General features: G+C 36.7%; 1 protein-coding gene across 5 annotated transcripts in view; it reads right to left on the reverse strand.

Moving 5' to 3' along the window:
- Positions 1 to 22,502, reverse strand: part of LOC106078452 (UDP-glucuronic acid decarboxylase 1-like) — a 60,988-nt gene that overhangs the window by 29,304 nt on the left and 9,182 nt on the right. For 3 of the 5 annotated variants that reach the window (XM_056011985.1, XM_056011989.1, XM_056011987.1), the window contains exon 2: positions 430 to 540. In XM_056011985.1, the coding sequence (XP_055867960.1) occupies positions 430 to 517 (88 nt within the window). In that variant the 5' untranslated portion in view covers positions 518 to 540. Of the gene's footprint in view, positions 1 to 429; positions 541 to 9,034; positions 9,060 to 21,692; positions 21,837 to 22,502 lie in introns of those variants that run through there. The other 2 variants (XM_056011986.1, XM_056011988.1) reach the window with 2 other exon arrangements.

The raw sequence follows: 22,502 nt of genomic DNA on the forward strand, positions 1-22,502 counted from the left end.
CATACACAAGGACCCACAGCCCCATCAAGCATATTCAAGAGCCTACAGCCCCGGCAAGCACACACAAACATACACAAGAATCCACAGCCCCAGCAAGCATATACAAGAACCTACAGCCCCAGCAAGCACACACAAACATACACAAGGACCCACAGCCCCATCAAGCATATACAAGAGCCTACAGCCCCAGCAAGCACACACAAACATACACAAGAACCCACAGCCCCAGCAAGCATATTCAAGAGCCTACAGCCCCAGCAAGCACACACAAACATACACAAGAACCCACAGCCCCAGCAAGCATATACAAGAGCCTACAGTCCTGGCAGGCACACACAAACATATACAAGAGCCTACAGCCCTAGCAAGCAAACACACACATACACAGCCCCATCCAGCATATACACAAACAAATGTTTCTGAGCTTACCAAACAAAAGAAGAACAACAAAAGCTATGACTCCGACCATTTTGAACCTTTTTTGTATCATGCGTACAGGAAAAGACCGACAGGGCATTCCTTGTCACCTCGACATCACATCTGCAAAGTGAACAAATAGTCAACATGTTAGCATGAACATAATACAGGTATTAATCACAGCCTATATCCATCATATCCAACAACACTCCACTGGATTAAGATATAAACAGCAATGGCCACCATGTCACGGCAGCAGAAAAAGAGTCTGGGACAACATATTGCTGACTGTCAAGAGTGTGTGTGTGTGTGGGGGGGGGTGTAAGATGTGAGATTGTGTGTGTGTTTGTTTATTCTATTAGTTGGTTTGTGAATTGTTTTTATGTCAGGATTTTCAGGGGGGGGGGGACAATACGGTTTTCTAGCGGTCAGTCTAGCAGATGGAGAGCTGACCTGGTCTGAGTAGGGTACTTGTGTTTGTTTACCAGTTTTATGCCTAGCGTAAGGAGATGTTATAACTTATATTATTATTCTTGCTATGTGTGAGAACTGACTATTTGTGGTTAATATTATGTTTGGCACTGATAGCCTTTTGTTCAATGAATCTAAGCGCCCTGTAATATTAATTCGGGCACATTTAGTATTTCAGTAAATAATTATGATGCATTTAATATTATACGTTTGTAAGTTGCAGTTGGCTGTAAATAAATACTAATTTTATACTCCTTCGTTGAGTGGTATTTTGTAATACTTATACATGTAAAGATCTGCAAGTGAGAATCAAACCCTAGACTATCGAGCTGTATGTCTGTAGTAAAGAACTCATCCCCCAGTCCTTTACATTTGGGGACTGTGAATAATCCTGGAGTTCCTTACACTGACTAGCAGTACTAAAGCCCTAGTCTACCGGACCTGTGTGTTGAGCACCTTGCCATATGGAAGTGACACATGGTCAACCTACTCATTGGCAGGAAAAAAAAGCTGAATGTCTTCCACCTCCGATGCCTAAGGCGGATCTTTAAAATAAGGTGGCAAGATAAGATAACCAATGAGGAAGTGCAACAAAGAGCAGGGTCCCAGGACATCCGCTCTGTTATCAGCAGCAGACGCATTGGCTGGGTTGGCCACGTTCGTAGAATGCCAATAGGTCGACTTCCACAAGACATCCTGTATGGCGATCTAATAGAAGGCAGGAGAGCCGCTGGTCGCTCACTTTTACATTATACGGATGTATGCAAAAGGGACATGAAGCTCCTCAAAATCGACACAGGCAACTGGGAAGAGGTGGCACTGGATAGATGGCTTTGCACTGAAGTTCTGTGCCTCCTCATTTGGCTGGTGAGCCTGGAATGTTCAGGCAGGTTATTCGCTGGAGATGGTATCATTGGCCAAGGTTGCACTCAACTGGAGACTAATATTTCCCCTCAAGTTTTGAGGAGTCAAGAAAGTCATAATGGATTGGGAAAAGTAGAAATATTTGGTCTAATGACTATATAACAGGCTCGCTGACCACTAGTTAAAGGGTCAAAGTAATCATTGAAATCCAGTTACCTTGGAACAAAAATACATCTCTACAAAGGTTAATGTGATGAAATTAATGTCACATTCATTGTTCCATATGCTAAGACAAATTAATACACATGCTCCTTCTTCCCTGGTGCTATTAGAGCATGGAATGGGTTGCCTGAGCCAGCCAAGAAAACCAATGACTTGGCAGAGTTCAAGTCATTGGTTAACCCGCATGACTAGATGCATGTCGCGTAGGGCGTAATCCTTTTCTTTTCTGAAGTAACGTCTTTAGTTAATAAGATATGATAAGATAAAAAAACAAATTCAAATTAAAATACAAATTAACATTTAACTTTAAATGTTTATAAATGCTTCTAACCAGAGACTTTAACAGCTCTAAGAGATAAAACTAGAACATCCTTACATTCAAAAAGTTCTTACAATATAAGTGTATACAGCTATACTTAGCTACACGGCCAAACTTAACTAACTGCCTTTACATAATCCTTTGATCAACCCATATCAACAATCAGATATATATGTATCCTGAATAACCAACCTCAAGCCCAAAGAGCAAATCCAAACAACGCTCTACAAGAACCTGCTCTCGGGAGTTTTCACCATTAAAACCACAATACAGACCAACAAGCCAATTTATTGCTCTGCATGACAGAAGGTTATGAAAAGAAACCTTTTTTTTTTTTTTTTTTTTTGGGGGGGGGGGGGGGGGAGAGGGGAGGGGGCAGGTGGAGGGGGTGATTTAGTGACTTTAAAAACTTTGAACAATACTTCACAAGCAACAATGTCATTCAAATTAGCCAAGCATGAATAAGCTAGAATATAATATTGTTATGATTTTGCCATGCGCACCACCATTCAGGATAGTGCGGAAAGAGGGTGCGCACTGTCTGTGACTAGACAAGTCAGGATGTTGACATAAGAGACTAACGACTTCTGCCCAAAGAGAGAGCCAATATGGAGATGCTGTACTCAAGGCAGATGCCCTTTGTGTTTGTCATGTCTCTATGTAAATAAACGTCTATGTCCTCGTTGAGTTGCCTCACTTAAGTTATTACAATATACTCCATATCAGAAGGAAAGATGAAAAAGTCGAATCAACACAGGAAAAACTTTAAAAAATTAAAAAAAAAACAAACAAAAAGCTCATATAAAGTGTAATTGTATCTATTAGTTTGGATCAGTCATGTAATGATATGTATGATTGACCTCGACATATAAATCTGTCCAATTGGAAATATATTTTTTTTTACCAATTGTTTTTGTTTAGCTTTTAGCTTTTTCAAAGCACTATGATTCAATCACTTGTTTGGACCAGCCGTCAAAAAGGGAGGGAAGAAGGGGTTATCTTGCATGATCGCTTTTTAAATGCATAAAAAAATGTTCTCTATTAAGGGCTCAAGATTCCTGAATCTCAAGGGGATTATTTCAACTAATACCACCACATGTCAAGTATGATTTCTTTCCCTTCTTCAAGATACAAAAAAAAATAATTAATTACCAATAGTTACTTAACTAATTGGATAATTTTTTAAATTAATTCTTGAACTGAATATACAAAAGGTATTTGTGAACTGAATATGTAAAAAGTATGTAAAAGGTATCTGTGAACTGAATATGCAAAAGGTATTTGTGAACTGAATATGTAAAAGGTATGTAAAAGGTATATTTGTGAACTGAATATGCATAAGGTATATGTGTGAACTGAGTATGCAAAAGGTATTTGTGAAATGAATATGCAAAAGGTATTTGTGAACTGAATATGCAAAAGGTATTTGTGAAATGAATATGCAAAAGGTATTTGTGAAAAGAATATGCAAAAGGTATTTGTGAACTGAATATGCAAAAGGTATTTTTGAACTGAATATGCAAAAGTATTTGTGATGTGTGAGTGTGCTTGTTGATAGTGGCCAGGATATTTATTGTTGTGCAACTGTATTGACAAACTGGGTGACATTGGTTGTTATTATATGGATGAGTGAACAGCTGATCAAGTGTGTTTTACGTACGACCGCATCGGAGTAGGTTAATAGAGTGCTGATGCAGAAAGTATAGTTAAAATGACTAAGTAATACAGGCAGTAGTTGCATAAATAGTCAATGAAATATTTCTTTTGTGTGTCCTAGACTTCTACTGAAATATTTTTAAAACAAGATTTAAAAATTTCATTTACGTTAATAAATCTAAAACAAATGGAAAGTGGCCCTCATGATGACCTTCTAGCCATTGCAAAAAAAAAAAAAAAAGAGCAAGCTTTAACTGTATGGCGATATATGATCGATCAACTGAGCTCACAAAGACCTTTACGCAGGGATCAGTACAAGGGGAAAGAAAGAGAAGCAGACAAAAGAAATGACAGCAAGACAATAGCAAAGAATGGATAGGCCTGTCATTGAAAGCAAACATAATCCTGGCAAAAGACAGAGATGAATGGAGAGGGACTGTCAACAGATCATGAGTAGTGCCCCAACAGTAAAAATAACTAAGTAAAAAAGTAAATTTCCCCTTTCGGACCTTGCAATCTACGGGACAGATGATGTAAAGGGCATCTGTTTCTACGGCCCATGGTTAACAAGGGTGTCATGTGGCCAGCACAACGACAAACCCCCCTTTCGTTTCCCCAGCTAATGTCAAAGTACCCATTAGAGCTGGGTGGACTCAGAGGCACCCAGTATTCGAACCTGGGACCCCCGTTCAAAAGCTAAGTGCTTTACTGCACAGCCACAGCACCCCCCCCCAAATAACTAAGAGACATGTGAAAAGGAAGCGGTCTCAAGAGTGATGTCATGAGAGGCTCAACTCCTCTTATCCCACAGCCCTGGAAGGAAACCCTGTGCTTGTGTATATGTACATTTCCAAGAGCAAGTTCCTTCTCAGCATGGTTAAATCATAATCAATTACAGCTTCTTCCTTCAACATTGTTATTTTTCTGAGTACCTAGCATACAAATTTAACATAAGTACAGTGAGTCATGAGGGGCAAGGTGGCTGAGTGGTTAAGCGATTGGCTTCTGAACCTGGGGTCCTGGGCTTGAATCTCAGTGAAGACTGGGATTTTGAATTTTTTGGATTTTTCGGGTGCCCCTGAGTCCACCCAACTCTAATGGGTACCTGACTTTAGTTGGGGAAAGTAAAGTTCCTTGTGCTGGCCACATAACACCCTGCTCATTGGCCATTAGAAACAGATGACCCTAACATCATGTGCCCCATAGATCGCAAAGGTCTGCAAGGGAAACTTTACTGTACATTGAGTCATGGTTTGAATACTACAGAGTCTGACAGCGTGACTCAGCGTGTGTCATGATCTCTCAAGTTGAACCAACTCTATTGCCCAACATCTCAGATACCTAATGTCTGAAAAGGGGAAATCAAAGCGACAGAAAAACAAACTGTCCCTAAGTTTTGCGGCCATCTGGCAACACAATCGCAGACTCTTTGGCCCACCAGGGAGGGCAAATTCCACCCACTGATCAGGCTGTAAGCTTTCATCAAGCCCTGGCTATAATACAAAAAACAGAAATGGAAAAGTGGTTTGAGTGCTGGGACAAGTCCCAAAAAGCCTGTGGAGTCTGGGAGCGCATGAGGCGCCCTGACCGCACTTCCCCGTGGTGGAGTCTGTCCAGGCCTGAGCAAGCTATTATAGCACAGTGCAGGACAGGCCACTGTCCTGTTGGCTCATATTTCTCGCGGCTATGGCCAAATTTCGATTCACGGTGCCCTCGCTGCGGGGAAGAAGAGGAAACCGTGCCTCATATTCTGTTTGACTGCCCCAGACTTGCTGATCTCCGTCTCGACAGGTCTGGGAAACCCAAAATTCTCGACCTGTATGGCGACATTCATGCACTACGCAAGACAGCAGGGTTTCTGTCCAGGGCTTTTGCAAGAGAGGATTTGAGCCTCTCAAGCCCTCACTCTAATGGAGTTTGATGGAGTTTAATGGAGTTTGATGATGATGATGAATGGGTACCTGACTTTAGTTGGGGAAAGTAAAGTTCCTTGTGCTGGCCACATGACACCCTGCTTATTGGCCATAGAAACAAATGACCTTAACATCATGTGCCCCATAGATCGCAAGGTCTGCAAGGGAAACTTTACTGTACATTGAGTCATGGTTTGAATACTACAGAGTCTGACAGCGTGACTCAGCGTGTGTCATGATCTCTCAAGTTGAACCAACTCTATTGCCCAACATCTCAGATACCTAATGTCTGAAAAGGGGAAATCAAAGCGACAGAAAAACAAACTGTCCCTAAGTTTTGCGGCCATCTGCCCAACGCAAACTAAAGGTAAATCAATAAAGACACTTCATTTATCTGAGGCAAAGTACCAGACCAGTAATCCCATTACTGAATGAATAATAATAATTAAAAAAAAAAAAGAGGCCATGTCTTAAATTCGGTAAAAAAAAAAAAGAAGACCATGTCTTAAATTCAGTTTAGTTTAAAGCCAGATTTCTTGGTTATTCTAAACATAATACATTTTCCGATCGAAACCCCTAAGTAACTGTACACAACATGCATGCAGTACTATTCAGCTGACAACAAAAGACCTCAAACATGGGCCTACATTTTTTAAGGGCAGGTGTACACCAGCTATTTACACGCCATGCAATCAACCAAAAAGATGTCGTCGCCCTCTCCGAGCTCTCCAACAATGACGGCACATTCATCTGCTCAATACTTTACTTTTTCCTAATCCTGATATTTTATCCCTGCCCTACATAATCATAGTTATATACTTTTAATCTCACTTATTTTATGCGTGTACCTTTCTCCCTTTTCAAGTTTAAATATATTTCCATTTAGTCAGAGATTTAAACACCTTTATCATACTTTACTGTCCTGCAACAAAAATCTCACAAACAGAGAAACATGAAGGGCTTTAAGGAAATGTAACATCTAACATTAACAAGGCCTCGACTTTAAGTTTTAAAGAAGCCAGAATCATATGTGGCTACAAAGAGCCCAGTGTGGTCTAGATACATGGAGAAAGCCCTTATCATAATGTAATACTTAAAAGTACTTCATAACATTGTTAAAACTTAACACTGGTAATTAAGGTAATTAAGGCTGATGATTAAAGAAGCATGTAACAGTATTTCACAAGAAAGAACTGTGACCTACTTATTTTGTTAAATCTCAAGCAAAGTCTATGATTGCCAGATTTAAGTTCACTTTTCGCAGTTTGTAACTTTCTTTGGGACTTAAATGTATGCCCTGCACCCCCTGTCATGTTCTTTGGCTAACACCAGATTGGGATTAACTCGAAGCAACCTTTAAAATGTAATATTATATTTCAAAGTACAGCCTTTTGTCTGCCCAGGGTGGATTTATGTTCTCTAAAGTATATTCTATGCCCATTGTAATGTTCTTTGGATAACACTATATGGGAATTAATCAAAGCAACTTTGAACACAATATATATTTTGTTTTTCATACTGTTTCATACATATCTTGGCTGCCTGGTCGTGCGGTTTGCACGCTGGACTGTCGTTCGGACTTGTCAATGGTCCCGGGTACAAACCCTGCCCGCTCCCATCCCCCGCCGTCCTGCGGGAGGTTTGGACTAGGAAGTAATTATCTTCAACTCTGAAGGAACATCCGAAATAAGTAAAACATTTTACAAACAAACATCTTAGTCCTGAGTAACTACTGACAGTATTTCTTAGTCATTTTAACTATACTTTCTGCATCAGCACCCTTCTGACCCACTCATACACAGTTGTACATAAAACACACTTGATCATCATATACACACTCACCTATATATATGTACATATATATATACATATATATATACACATATATACATATATACATATATGTATATGTATGTATATATATTATGGGATAAACAGGTTTTATGTATATTTTAAATACTACATGAGAAAGGTATTTAAATTATTTTAATTGAGTCTAAGCTTTTACAATAACCCAAAAATAGTTCATGACAAAACAAAGAAAGGAATACTAATTCAAAAAAAAATCAAAAGGATTTTCTTATCAAAGACCCTGATAGTAAGATTCTTGACTAGCCTTTGTGCACTGGCAAACAAATCTCTTCTAAACAGCTGGGTGGTGGGGACAGACGTTTGTGTTAACTTTAAAAAAAAAAAAAAAAAAGGTGTCGCTTCTGTTGTCTATGTTTTCATGTGTGTATCAGGATCTAGCTGTTTTAGGAAGTCTTCAAAGGGGAATGACTGAGCCCCACGTGGCTTCTATTGACTTTTTTCTGAATGGGCATTGAATAAATGATACCATTACATATTCAATGACAAGGCCAATCCAATATCTAATATCTATTCTACGCCGACTGCGCACAGTGAAAGAACGCTATCAAAATATTCAGAAAAATTACTAACTTGAATGAGAAGCCTGAATAAAAAGGCTTTCAATGTTAAGCACATGACTAAATGCAATACCAGGTCAGAAGCTTTAGGTTTTTTAAATAACCCCACCCTGATTCTTACTCCCAATCCAATTTTCTTTAAGTAAAGTAAGTTTCCCTTTCAGACCTTGCAATCCACGGGGAAGATAATGTTAAGATCATCTGTTTCTATGGCCAACGGTTAACAAGCAGGGTGTCATGTGGCAAGCACAATGACCAACCACCTTTACTTTCCCAAACTAATGTCAGGTACCCATTTGAGTTGGGTGAACTCAGGGGCGCCCTAAAATTCATGAAATTCAAAATCCCAGTCTTCACCAATGATTCGAACCCAGGACCCCAGGTATGGAATCCAAGCGTCTAAGCACTCAGCCACTGCGCCCCCTAATTTCCTTTAAGAGTACAATGAATTTACCCAGGCTTTAAACAGATATTTTTATAACAAGTTCAAATATCTGAAATAATTTTTTAAAATTTTAAATTGAAATAAAGGTGTTCACAAAACACTTAAAAAAATGAAATGATGTAACTGTGGTCCATAAATCTATTTAAAAAATGATGTTATCTATAAACCCTTAAAAGAAATTATGTAAGTCACACACAAAAATTAAGAAATAATATTAAAAATTATAAATATATTAAATAAGCAAAAAAATATAAATGTTTGCACAAGTTTAAAAAAAAAAGGTATTAAATATACAAACCTTTTTTGGGGGAAAATTGTTGAAAAAAAATAATTTTAAGATCTTTTAAAAAAATACTAAAAAGATTTAATTGCCAAATGTTAATCTAAGTTGCGTGTGAAAATCGTATTATATATCCAGAGGAATAAGCTTTGTCTGTAGAGCATGCTTTAAGCATGATTTATGAGTCATAAAAACGATCTAGTACTGTAACAAAATTGTGGGCTTACAGCGGCACACTGCATGAGGTCCCATTGTGATCAAACAAGTGGACCATAACTGTAGCTGTTTGAACAATTGGACCATAACCAAAGCTGTTAAGCAAGTTTTAAAGTCTTGACTACGCACAGTTACGTTTCTGTATTGTGTACAGTTAAGTATCATACAAGAAACTTGTCGTTGTAAAAGTCTAAAGAAAAACTAAAGGAGGAAAAAAAAAAAAGGGGGGGGGGAATTCACAATATCAACGAATTATCAGGATAGGGGGAGTTAACCTTAGGCTATTCAGCCCAATAAAAAAAATTAAAAAAAAACAAGGGCACAATTTAAAAAGTCAATGAACCATGAAAACTTTGGGCCCTTGATTATAGATATATCTAAAAAGATCCAGTACCAATTAGCGGAGGGGGGGGGTACCTTTGCAGACCAGACATCATTAACACGGTCACTTTTTTTTTTCTTTTAATGAAACTGGCAGTGTCATGGAGTAGGTAAAGACTGATACATGAGTGTCAGACTCAAATCCACCCTGCCCCCCTTTTCAAACAGGTTCAGTAAGGAGATTGGACCAAAGTGGACTGAGCGTGCCATGGCATGAAAGATGCACTTAGATACAAACATAATTTTTAAAAACAAAGCGAAATATAAGAATTTTTTTTAAAATGCATATGAGGGGAAGAACTCCACATGCACAACTATGTGTCTCTATAATATAGAAGCCATTTCCCTTTTTCAATATCAAACAAGATAAATTAATTACCAATAACTAATTGACTAATTTTAATAGATTTATGTTTTGTTAGTTACACTAATTAACCAATAGCCATACAAACAGATGACCTTTACATCATCTGCCCAATAGATTTCATGGTCTGATAGGGTACTTTAATTTTTTTTTTTAACTGTCACTATCCCAAAGAAAATTCTTTTTGCAACAGAGCAACAGAACACAGCATCGATGGAACCCTTTATCACACAGGAGTGAGCATTTAACAGATTCTAAGTTGATTTATTAATGAATAAAAAAAAGATTGGGGAAAAAAACCTAGAACACTAGCAAATACCCATTGGGAAAAAAAAACCTAGGACACAAACAAATCCCCATTGGGAAAAAAAACCTAGAACACAAACAAATCCCAAAGCTTATGTTTTTTTTACCAACACCTCAATCTCATCTTCCCTCTTTTCTGCTTTGAAACAGCAAATACTGGCAAATATCAAGTGTCACATGTTAGGATCAATGAGATAAAAGGCACAACCCAACCAAAACAAGCAAATCACAAGCTTGGAAGTCTTGGAAGCTTGAAAGATGCACTTAGATACAAACATAATTTTTAAAAACAAGCAAAATATAAGAATTTTTTTTTAAATGCATATGAGGGGAAGAACTCCACATGCACAACTACATGTCTCTATAATATAGAAGCACTTTCCCTTTTTCAATATCAAACAAGATAAATTAATTACCAATAACTAATTGACAAATAGGTTTGATTTTTTAATTGATTTATGCTTTGTTGAAAAAAAAAGCCTAGAACACAAACAAATTCCAAAGCTTATGTATTTTTACCAACACCTCAATCTCATCTTCCCTCTTTTCTGCTTTGAAACAGCAAATACTGGCAAATATCAAGTGTCACATGTTAGGATAAACGAGATAAAAGGCACGGCACAACCAAAAACAAGCAAATCACTAGGCTTGGAGGTCTACTTCGCCAATGGGAAGCTTGTTTGTGTTTTTGTTCGCTCTTTTTTTTTTAATACTTTTATTCACACAAAGTAAAAGAGATTAAACACGTGCATGCTTTGCTGATTTTTCCCTGGCCCAATAGAAAAGGTTGCTCTAACAAGCTTTAGATATCAAACAAAAGGTATCTAGATAAAAACTATAGGGGCAAGTGTTTAATTCTTGTCTGTTGAGGAACAAAAGGACAAGATCTTTTGATTTGACAATTAAGTTCAATTTTTTAATTATTTTTATTGCTTTTGTATAAAGTCTTCAAAGCTATTAATGTTTGTTTTAAATTGTTATACATGTTTCGGATGTTTCTTCAGAGTTGAAGATAATCTACTTCCTAATCCAAACCTTCCACAGGACGACGGGGGATAGCAGTGGGCAGGGTATGAGTAATAAGAATCACTATATTATCACAAGACTGATTAGGAACCAATGTTAAAGAGATGATATTCTAATCAATACACCTTTTCCAACTCTTTAAAGACCAGCTTAGGTGCCAACTTGCTTTAACTGACATAGAAGGTTCCATGCGGCTTCAGAACAAGACAGGAGGTCACTTACAAAGGCCGCAGGATACACATTTAAGACTGAGGTAGATGGCAAAAAGAAAATCTAAATCGAGCACCGGCGGACAATGGTTATGAAATATGTAGGTCACAACTGGAGATTATTATTATTTATTACACGCACTTTTATTATAGTCAAACATTGGAATAATTTATTTTCATAACTTTTCATTACCTTATCGAGACAAAATTTCACAAATGAACTCATGACAACATATTTTATTACAATTTTAGAAAGATCTATTCATTAATTATTGAATTAATTTAAAAAAAAAAATATTTCCTGTTAAAGTGTCTCGTTTGTAGGATTATGGGGCAATAACAATTATATTATATTTTTCATCAGTAATATCCCTTTTTTCATTTGACCACCCCCATGCAAAGGTATGGAAGAAATTCTAAAAATAAAATATGAATGTTTAGTTTAGTATATTATGTGAGCTTAAATAAGAAATTATGTTTTAAATTATGTTGTTAATGTTTTAGATCAGTACCTTGTATTAATGAAGTATAAGGGTCACATTTTTTTTAGTAGGCTAGGAATACGATGACAGGGAAGTTGTGAAACTCTTCACTGTTAATCTCAAGGTATCAGGTTAGGGTCTTGGCAGAGATAACAGAATACCACTTAGAAATGTAGGCCTTAGTTGACAATCAAAGTTAATTTTCTTATTCAAGGAGAAGCATGTTATTCACAGAGCTAGCTGTTGAACAGCCTCATGAGCTGTTCGGTCAAAGAACAATAACATCCATTGTCATTTAGATGCTAGCAAAAGAACTTGTTAAGTCTTGCCACCCATGTCATTATTCTTTATATTTGTTTGCTATGAATGGCTTATTTACTAAAAAGCTTTATTCTCAAAATGAGCAATGAATTGGGATTAGACTAAACTTACAATGTACAGATGTTCCCTTGGAAATGAAGATAATTATGTCCTAGCGAAAACCTTTTAAAGGACTGGCAGAAGATGTAAGGGAGGCTTGAACTCAAGACAATCGTGAAGATAATCCAGAGCGCATACCACAAGGCCAAACGGTCCTCCCCCCTTTTTAATTTTTTTTGATCACAAAAAATGTGACAATAGTCCAAAGTGCATACCACACTGCAAGGCAGTCTTCCCAGTTTTTTTTTTTGGGGGGGGGCCAAGTGGCAACATAAAAAATTTGATGAAAGTCCAAAGCGCATACCACACTGCAAGGCAGTCTTCACATTTTTTTTGGGGGGGGGGGGGTCAAGTGGGACCATAAAAAAAACACAAATATTGACTTCTAATCCAAGGGCCTTGAATTTCAATTCAAATGACCTAGAAATCAATTCTAGGTGACATCTATTTGCTTAGTGCCTAACAGACAACAGAGAAACTTTACAAAGGCACCCTCCACCTGCACTTTAACTTGTGCCACTTGGAGCCAAATGCACAAAGCATACTAATAACAAAATAATAAAGACACGCAAATAAGCATCATGGGCAATAAATTCTAGATTACAGTTCGACATCAACAGGACTTATAAAATGAAGGAAATGGAAAGAATTGCAAATAAGATTTCTTTAGAAATGTCTAATTATAATAGCAAAAGTTCATGGTGACCTCAGTTCTAGCTCAACATTCCTTTTGTTCGGTTGTACTCAATGAAGAAAACTCCAGTGAAATAAAAATGGGCCCGTCACCTATTTCACACAGCTCATTAGCGCATTCAACTGGTTAAGACTCTCGGAGGGCTCTGTCTCTTTTACTAAGTGCTGTCCAAGAAATAACTTCTAGCTCTCTAGCTTGTCATAATTATTAGGGCAAGGATTCTAGTTTAATACACTAAAATCTACAATCCTAATTAATAAGACAGGGGATCATAGTTTAATACAATACTATTCTTCAATCATAATTATTAGGGCAGTGGAATATAGTTTAATACAATACAATTCTACAATCATAATTAATAGGGCAGTGATTATAGTTTAATACATTACTATTCCTCAATCGTAATTAATAGGGCAGGGATTATGGTTATATACACTACTATTCTACAATCATAATTAATAGGGCAGGGGATAATATTTTAATACACTACAATTCTAAAATCATAATTAATAGGGCAGGGATTATAGTTATATACTCTACTATTCTAGAATCATAATTTAATAGGACAGGGGATTACACAGTTTTTAAACAATACAATCCCACAACACTAATTAATAGGACAGGGGTTCATAGTTTAATACAATACAATTCTACAATCATAATCTATTAGAGCAGTGGAATATAGTTCAATACACTACAATTCTACAATCACAAGAATACACTTTATTCACAAACTGCTATAGAAAAACACACTGACTGAAAGTTCAGAAACTGATACAGTTAAAAATTTAGGCTCAGCTCTGTGGGAGTATGAACACACAGGCACACATAACAAAATGTTTCCCATGTGTCTATGATGATACAATAAGCTCTGAGAGTCTCCACGCACTAGTACATTATTGTTAAGTCCCTTGGCTTAGGCCTGATACAAAAAGAAAAAAAATTAAAGATCTTTATCTCAAATCCTGCTATCCATAAATCACAACCATAAGAACCCTAACCCAACATCCAGTTATACAAAAAAAAATCTTGATGAACCAAACAAAACTTAAGCTATGTATGCACAACTGTAAAGAAATCATTGGTGTGATAAAAAAAAAAGGGTGTGAAAAAGATGTGGAGTGTGTTAGCCATCTAACCTAGCTTCTTTCTATTATACAAACATAGAGTTCAGTCAAGTACAATTTCTTTCCCTTGTTTGAGATACCAAATAAAATAAGTACTTACCAAAAATGTTAATTAACTAATTGGTTAATTTTTTTAATTTTTCTTGTGTTGTCAGGTAAAAGAAATAAGTGTGCAAAATTTCAGCTTCATCCCAGATTTAGTGTCAGAGAGAAATAACCTGAACAAATTTTTTACTACACAAATAAAGTGAGTTGATATAAGATTTGTAAAAAAAAAAACAGACACAAGAAACATTTGAATACAATCCAAGTTTCTGATGTAGGTCTTAATTTTGAGTGAAACTGTGGTACGAATGTATATTTCATTTTCTAGCGTTACAGTATGTTCTGTGTTCTGTGTTATGGGCAATTGTAAAACAAATTTCCTCAAGATATTAATATTAATATTCAAAGGCCATATATGAAACAAGTCCCGCCTGCCTGTGTGCAGAAGAAAATTGTCTTCTCCTGTGTATCAACTCTCTACTAAAGGAGACACCTATTATAGCTGTCCCAACACAACCAACATATTATTTTTCACCTCAGAATCAGACGCAAAGAATGAGACAACACATGTTATGGAAGATAGAAATTGGCACAAGTGAAAATTGTCCTCACGGAGCATCACTGGAGAATGCCGACCTTGTCCTTTATAGCTGCGTACTCGAGTGAGAGGCCCAAACAAGAACTGGCCCCCAAAAACCCCCCAATACAGAAAAAAACTATACGGAGAGCTGCCAGATCCGGGAATCGGTGTGCAGTTAATCTCAGATATAGGACAACTCATCTGAACCCTCCAACATAAAAATGAGAATAAAAAGAGACTAGAAACTCCCTACTCTATGTATCTATAACAGTGGAGTTGAGCAAACAAGTGCAAGATCACTTACCTAACACACACATACATAACAGAATTTTTAAAATTGCCAAATATACTCACAAACAATTAGATCTATTTAAAACAATAGTTACACTAAAAAAAAAAATGTATTAACTTTGTTGTTTTTTTTTTAAAGTATTTCTGCAAATTTTTTTTTTATTTCCTTATAATTATAGCTTTTATATAGCGCCACTTTCATGCTTATAGCATGCTCAGAGCGCTTTTGGTCCAATCTCATTTGTGGACCAGTGGGAAGGGGGGGGGGGGTATCTAGGAGTTGGTTTTCCGTGCTGCCTTTAGGCGCTCAGTAAACACAACTCTGCCCGAGTCGGGTATCGAACCTCGAGCCCCCTTCTAGGTAGCCAAGCCAAGCCAAGTTCAAGCACACTTGACCTCTCGACCACGCTTCCTTGCTAATTATGTCCCTCATCTATACTCAGATCAGTTTGAACAAGTTACCAAAACCACAGATTTAAATCACACTTGAAATCATTACTCTACTATCTAACCTACCAAATATAATTATTTTGTTAATTAAATGCCCACCCAGGAAAAAGATGCTTGTACAATCAACGTGAGAACATCATAGGCAGAAGTCCTCTTCAAAACTTGTACCTAAAACGAATGCATCAGCAATCTACTTGATCAGAGAATAACTTTAATCTAGTACATTTCATGTCAAAACTCTCAGAAGCTTGAAAAAGAAAAAAATCTACTGTATACAATTTATTATCAAAGTAATTTGGACACTTGCTGCATAAATAAAAGCGTTTTATTACACGAGAAGTATTTGCAGGAATATAAATGGGGTTAAGGAAAATATACAGAGAAACACCCTGACAAAACTCTCAACCCTAATCAAACAAACAGAAACTTGAGATGCTAAATAAAACCTATATCCCTGCCGTGTTTCACCAGGAGAGAGAGAACCACTTAGCCAGTAATCAGATCGCCAACTAAACAACAAAAAAAAAAAAAAAAAAGAAGCTTAACCATGTCATGGTGACCTATAGGAAAATAGAGTCATAAGTGGACTCCTCCCCCCCCCCCACTCCACCATTACGTTGGGCACATTACAAGGCAAGCATGTTTAACAGGCATACAATTTCTTCAATTTATTCATTAAAAAAAAAAACCTAGCGACAGTTCTTAAAACGCAACATGAAAAACATTTTTAAGAAAATACTTTTAAAAAAACAAAACAAAGCTAATAAATTTGTATCCGTCATATAACTAAAGTATAACAGATCTAGACTAACAATAATAAATCTGTGTGACTAGAAATATTTTATATTTTCACCAATTGTTTTTGTTTAGTGCAATGCTTTCTCTATGTATATGATCCTATTATTTATCTGGACCACTTGGGAAGGGGGAGAGGGAGGAAAGGGGTATCTGGGTGAATGTTACTGGGATGCTTTTTAAATGCATTTACAAAAAAAAAAAAAATTGTACAACTTGAATTCAATCTGAGGACCCAAGCCTCCTTAAGGCTAATTCAACTTATCCTTAATTAATTACCAATAGTTAATCAACTGATTGGTTAATTTTGTTCTATTAATTCTTGTGTTGTCAGAATAAAGAAATACTTGTGCGAAATTTCAGCTTAATCCGAGATTGGGTGAGGGAGAAATAATGTGTACAAATTTTTTTACCATACAGACAGACAGACTGAGTTGATATGTGCTTTGTAATAAAATTTCTTTCTTACCAAACATTGGGTACAAGGGTGATAAATGTCCAGTTAGCACACACACAACTATTGTTGACTTAAAACATCTGATCAACTCAGAATTCTTTTTAAAATAGTCCACTTTAAAAAATATTCAAAACCACAAATACTCTTTAATTAAAATTATTTTTGTATCCAAAAGAATCAAAATAAATTACACCTAATTACAGGTTCAAGATATAATTATGCTGTGATGGAGACCTGATAATTGTTGAATGTCAAGGTGTAAATCTAATCTTCACCTTACTTAACAGTCAGACTATCATAACTCTGGATTTTGAAGGGGTTTTTTTTTTGTTTTTTTTTTGGCACACTGGCACACTTTAGGCCATTTTGTGCCCGTAATCCCTAAAAGGTTACCATCACAACTTGGGGGGGGGGGGGGATATTACTTTCATTTGACAACCATAAATCTGTCTTTGCACTCAGATGTGAATGTTCCTTTGAAAAGCTCAGGTTTCATTTCGGGTCATAAGAGTGATAGTACTGGTACAGACTGGGGTCTCTCCCTTTCAGAGACAAGGAAACCCTGGACCGCACTGTTGATAACGCTGAGTCCTTGCATCTGGATTTTCAAAAGCAGCTTAGCTAAAAAGACAAACATCCCTTGTCACCTTTTAAATGATTTATTCATTTAACTTTGTCCACAAGTGTGAGTCTGACAAGTCACATGAAGTACTGCACTCTTTCTTAACCTTAAAGTCAAAGACAAGCTTTTTATATAATATATATAATATGTATGATTTTAGAACACTTGAAAGTTGCTGGCTAATAAAGGCAACAGGTATATACATAAGTGGTGGCTGAATGATAAAGGCTCATGAATATGAATCTCTGTAAAGACTGGAACTAACAATTTCTGAATTTTTAGAAATCTAATGGAATCCTCCCACCCCCCACCCCCCAACTCAAATGCATACAAGACAATAGTTAAAGTAACTGAATGCATACATAACAATAGTTGAAGTAAGTTAACTCATAAAAAAATCTGGGAGTCATTGTTAACAGCATGCTTTCATGGGAAGACCACACTGAAACTCAGGCAAAGAAAATCTAACATAGGCTATTTTTTCTATATAAACTTAATAGCTTTAGACTACATAAGAATATCTTAAGATAATTTGTACTGTTCGACAATGCAAAATCTGCTAACACATGGAATAACTTGTTAGCAAGTAAAGGCTTCATCTAAACTGTTGCGCAGCTTAGACAACCTTAAAAAAGAGCATAAAAAAAACTCACGCACAACACTACCATATTTAAAGGAACTAAAATGTCTCAGCAAAAACTCGGTCAGACTGTATCAACTCTACTCGTTGACTAGGAAACATGAAAAGGATCAAGACATTTGTGTGTCATCACTGAATGAACTCTTTATGTTTGCGTCTGTTCTATTTATGTGAATGTATTTGTTGTTGTTTCTATTTTTGAGAAAAGAGTCCTTGACCTTGTAATCAAAACAAATTTCCATAAGGATCAATAAAGCGATCTTAGTCTTAAAAATGCATTCTTTCAACAATATTAGCAAACTTAATTTTAAGAAATAAAAATGGACGCACTTTCAAACAACCTAAAAAATAGCTTGCATCTACATCAACCAACACAACACAAAAACAATAATGGCCTTTCCATACTGCTAAAAAGATGCTACAGAAAGTTCCGAAGTATCACATACAAAAACCCCATCACAAACTAAGATTAATAACAGCAATTAGACCCCATGATGAATGGCTAATATCAGTAAAAAAAAATAACGCAAACTAAAACTCTATGGCCATATCACAAGGTCCCTAAGGGCTCGCCAGGGAACAGTATCAAGAAGAAGAAGAAGAGGCAGACAGAGAAAGCGATGGGAAGACAACAAAAAAAGAATGGATGGGCCTGTAATTGAAAGAGACAGTGAACAGATCCCGTGTGGTGCCCCAACAGCCAAACACAGTAAGGGATAAGTGAAAGTGAAGAAAAAGAAGAATTTTAACATCTGAATAAATCTACATTTATGTAACGTATGAATGAATGGCTATGTCTTCAATTCCGAAGATTAAGAATGAGTGCTGTGTTTCACAGGGCCACCAGGCAAATTCAATTGAGAGCTGCATATTTCCCCACATCTAATAAGTTTAAGTAACCTATGTGCACATGATAACAGTGTTTCCCTAAAACTTTTTCTTTAAGGGAACACATCGCACGTTTTGAATATTTAGGATAACACTTTGCTTATTTTTTTAGAGAGGTTAATTCAGGTAGTGGTCTACTAGTTAATTACCCCAGTAGTTTGAGGAACACCTATTCAGGCCTCATGCAACACTAGGGTTCCATGGAACACAGTTTGGGAAACACTGGTATAATACATCTATAGACAATATGGAAAGACTAGCACTCAAGACATTCATTGCCTATCATACTCTAAAAGAGAGAGTGCACTGTAGGACAACAGCCTATAGATAATAAGTATGACCTTTCAATTAGCACTATAGTTAAAAAAAAAAAACACAGGCTTTGAAAAGAATTGTTTAGCATATTTAACCAAAGTATGATCCCCATGAGAAAATAAATGTCAGTAGTTTCACCTAGCATGTCATTATTGATCTTTACAAAAAAAAAATCAGTAACAATATATTGACCACTTCTACAGTGATTTCTCTTCTATGTAAGGGGTGACTTGGTTAAATGTAAATCAGAGGTCCCAGTCTAAATTGTAGTTAATTGTGCAGTGTTTTATGTAATTGCTACTTTACTTTTGAGTCTTCTCTCCTGAAGGCTTTCTAAATTTTACTAAAGGTGTTCTAGGGGTAAAAGTGGCTGAGTGGTTAAGCGCTTGGCTTCCGAACCTGGGGTCCTGGGTTCATATCTTGGGATTTGGAATTTTGGAATTTTTAAGGCTCCCCTGAGTCCACCCAACTCTAATGGGTACCTGACTTTAGTTGGGGAAAGTAAAGGCGGTAAGTCATTGTTCTGGCTTCATGACAACCTACTCATTAACTATTGGCCAATGAAACATCATCTGCCCTGTAGATCGCACGGTCTGAAAGGGCAACTTTACATTATTAAAGGTGTTACTCTAATCAAATGTGAACTTCTTGGAAGATGTTTCTATACTTTAACTTGCTCTACTAAGTAGTATGGGATTTCTTTGGATGAACTGGTTAAGTCCTCTTAGCTTTACTAAGCATGTGTCTAGGTGAACTGATTAAGTTCTCTTTGCTTTACTAAGCCTGTCTCTAGGTGAACTGATTAAGTCTTCTTAGCTTTACTAAGCATGTCTCTAGGTGAACTGATTAAGTCCTCTTAGCTTTACTAAGCATGTCTCTAGGTGAACTGATTAAGTCCTCTTAGCTTTACTAAGCATGTCTCTAGGTGAACTGATTAAGTTCTCTAAGCTTTACTAAGTATATATGTGGTTAAGGATGTTCCCTTTGCTCTACCAAGTATGTATGTGATGCCTCTTTGTGGAATGCATGAAGTTGAACCAACCACATAATGCTTTTGTAGGCCACTTAATGTAGGTTGGGAACTATCAAGGTGTACAAATTCTTTCTGCTCTTACTTAAGCCTGATGGTGGATGGGTGGGTGGGTAGGTGGGAATTTGTCTATGAAGAAATAAAGCACACAAATAAATAAAAAAAAAGAAACTAATTAGTTTGACTCAATTTTTAACTGAACAGGCATTGCAATATATTGGAATATAAAAAATATCATTTTAAAAAAACTGAGTTGATATATCCACCAGTAAGTCCCTAGGCTAAATTCCCATCTCAACTGACTGTACATATCATTCTTCTCTCCCCCTTTATAGGTAGATCTACAGTTATTTTCCAGAGCACACTTGAAAAAAAAATGTACTTTTTTTTACTGCTTTATTTGGTTATGTCGCAACTTTTTAACTCTTTTTAGGTATTCTCAGAAGAGTTAGCAATTTTACTGAATAGTGATGTCCCAGTCCTAGCAAAGCTTGAAGTACTCCCACTGAATGCCTAATGAATTATTATAGCCTAATAGCAGGGCCGGCCTTAGGCATATGCAAACTAGGCAGCCACCTTGGGTCCTCGATTGGTAGGGTCCTCGATTGGTAGTCTAATTTAGACTAAATATGTTAGAAGACCATTGTTTCTTCCTTTTGGTGAAATGTTGAATATTTCTAGTCTGGTGATCATGAATAGTCCATAAAGCCTATTAGTGCTACTGGCGCTATATATGAATTTAACTTTCTTGTTTGATTTAGATATAAATACAGGACGGTTTATAATTCATTGCGTACTTTTTCGGTCTTCATTTTTTTTTTTTTTTTATTTCATTTGTGGCCACCCTATTCATTTCTCTAAAGGGCCTTTTCTCCTAAGGCCGGCTCTGTTCATGATAAACTAAGACTTGTTTCAGACATAGAGCAGCCAGCACAATGACCTAAAGCATTTAAATTCCTGGAGGCGCGGTGACTGAGCAGTAAAGCGCTTGGCTTCTGAACCGGGGGTCTCGGGTTCAAATCCTGGTGAAGACTGGGATTTTTATTTTAGGGATCCTTGGGCGCCTCTGAGTCCACCCAGCTCTAATGGGTACCTGACATTAGTTGGGGAAAAGTAAAGGCGGTTGGACGTTGTGCTGGCCACATGACACCCTCGTTAACCATAGGCCACAGAATCAGATGACCTTTACATCATCTGCCCTATAGACCACAAGGTCTGAAAGGGGAACTTGACTTTTTACTTATTTACTTTCCTACAGATAAAAAGAAATAAAATAAAACTTAGCACAGAGCGAAATCAGAGACCCCTGTCTGGTAAATCTAAGGTAAGAATACTAACCAGCAAGGCAAGGAATCAAAACATATGCCCATATGTTTTAATCCAATCCTTTATTACTAAGAATTAATGCATAAAGTCCCTGTTAGTGTAAAGAAATAGTAACCTAAGATAATACTATTCTTTTGACCCCTTAAGTTGCTTGCCTGTTTGCAAGTTTAGATTACACTATTACTGACTGCCAGCATGCTTTTAAGTAGTTCTGCACTATCACCAATCACTAACTTTATAGTGCCTTTAAATGATCTCAGATAACACTATCAGTGGCCACCATAATAACATGATTAGTATTAGTACTACTAAAAGTAATATTTGTAGAGCTTCAAATTTGACTCTTTCTTACAGGCTATCAAACCAGATCAGACGCATAAAATATCTGTGACCATGTTGGCGGTACTACGGTTTAACAATCTTCGGAAGCAACTTTATTCAGACAAGGAAGCTAACAAATGACTCCAAATTCCACTGACGCCATGTAAATGCAGCAAAAATAAAAAGTTACATTTATACATAATAATGACATGATGTGGATGTCACTCAGAAGATTAATGGAAACTCAAAACCAGGAAATGAAATATGAACCTACGAACAAATAACCAGTTACAGTTTTGTTAAACAAAGATACATGGGACAAGTAATAACAATATGGTTATTTAACAAATAACTGAAGCGTCAACATTGTATTCGTTACGTGTTGCTGTTGTCGTGCACTGCCTATGCTGGTAGATCATCAACACACACAGAAAATGGGATTGAAGAAATTGTAAATAAAGAGCTTTACCACCGATACAACAGTTATAGGCCAAAAAGCAG

This window comes from Biomphalaria glabrata, chromosome 15 (genome assembly GCF_947242115.1).
Source record: "Biomphalaria glabrata chromosome 15, xgBioGlab47.1, whole genome shotgun sequence".
Classification (NCBI taxonomy): Eukaryota; Metazoa; Mollusca; class Gastropoda; family Planorbidae; genus Biomphalaria; species Biomphalaria glabrata.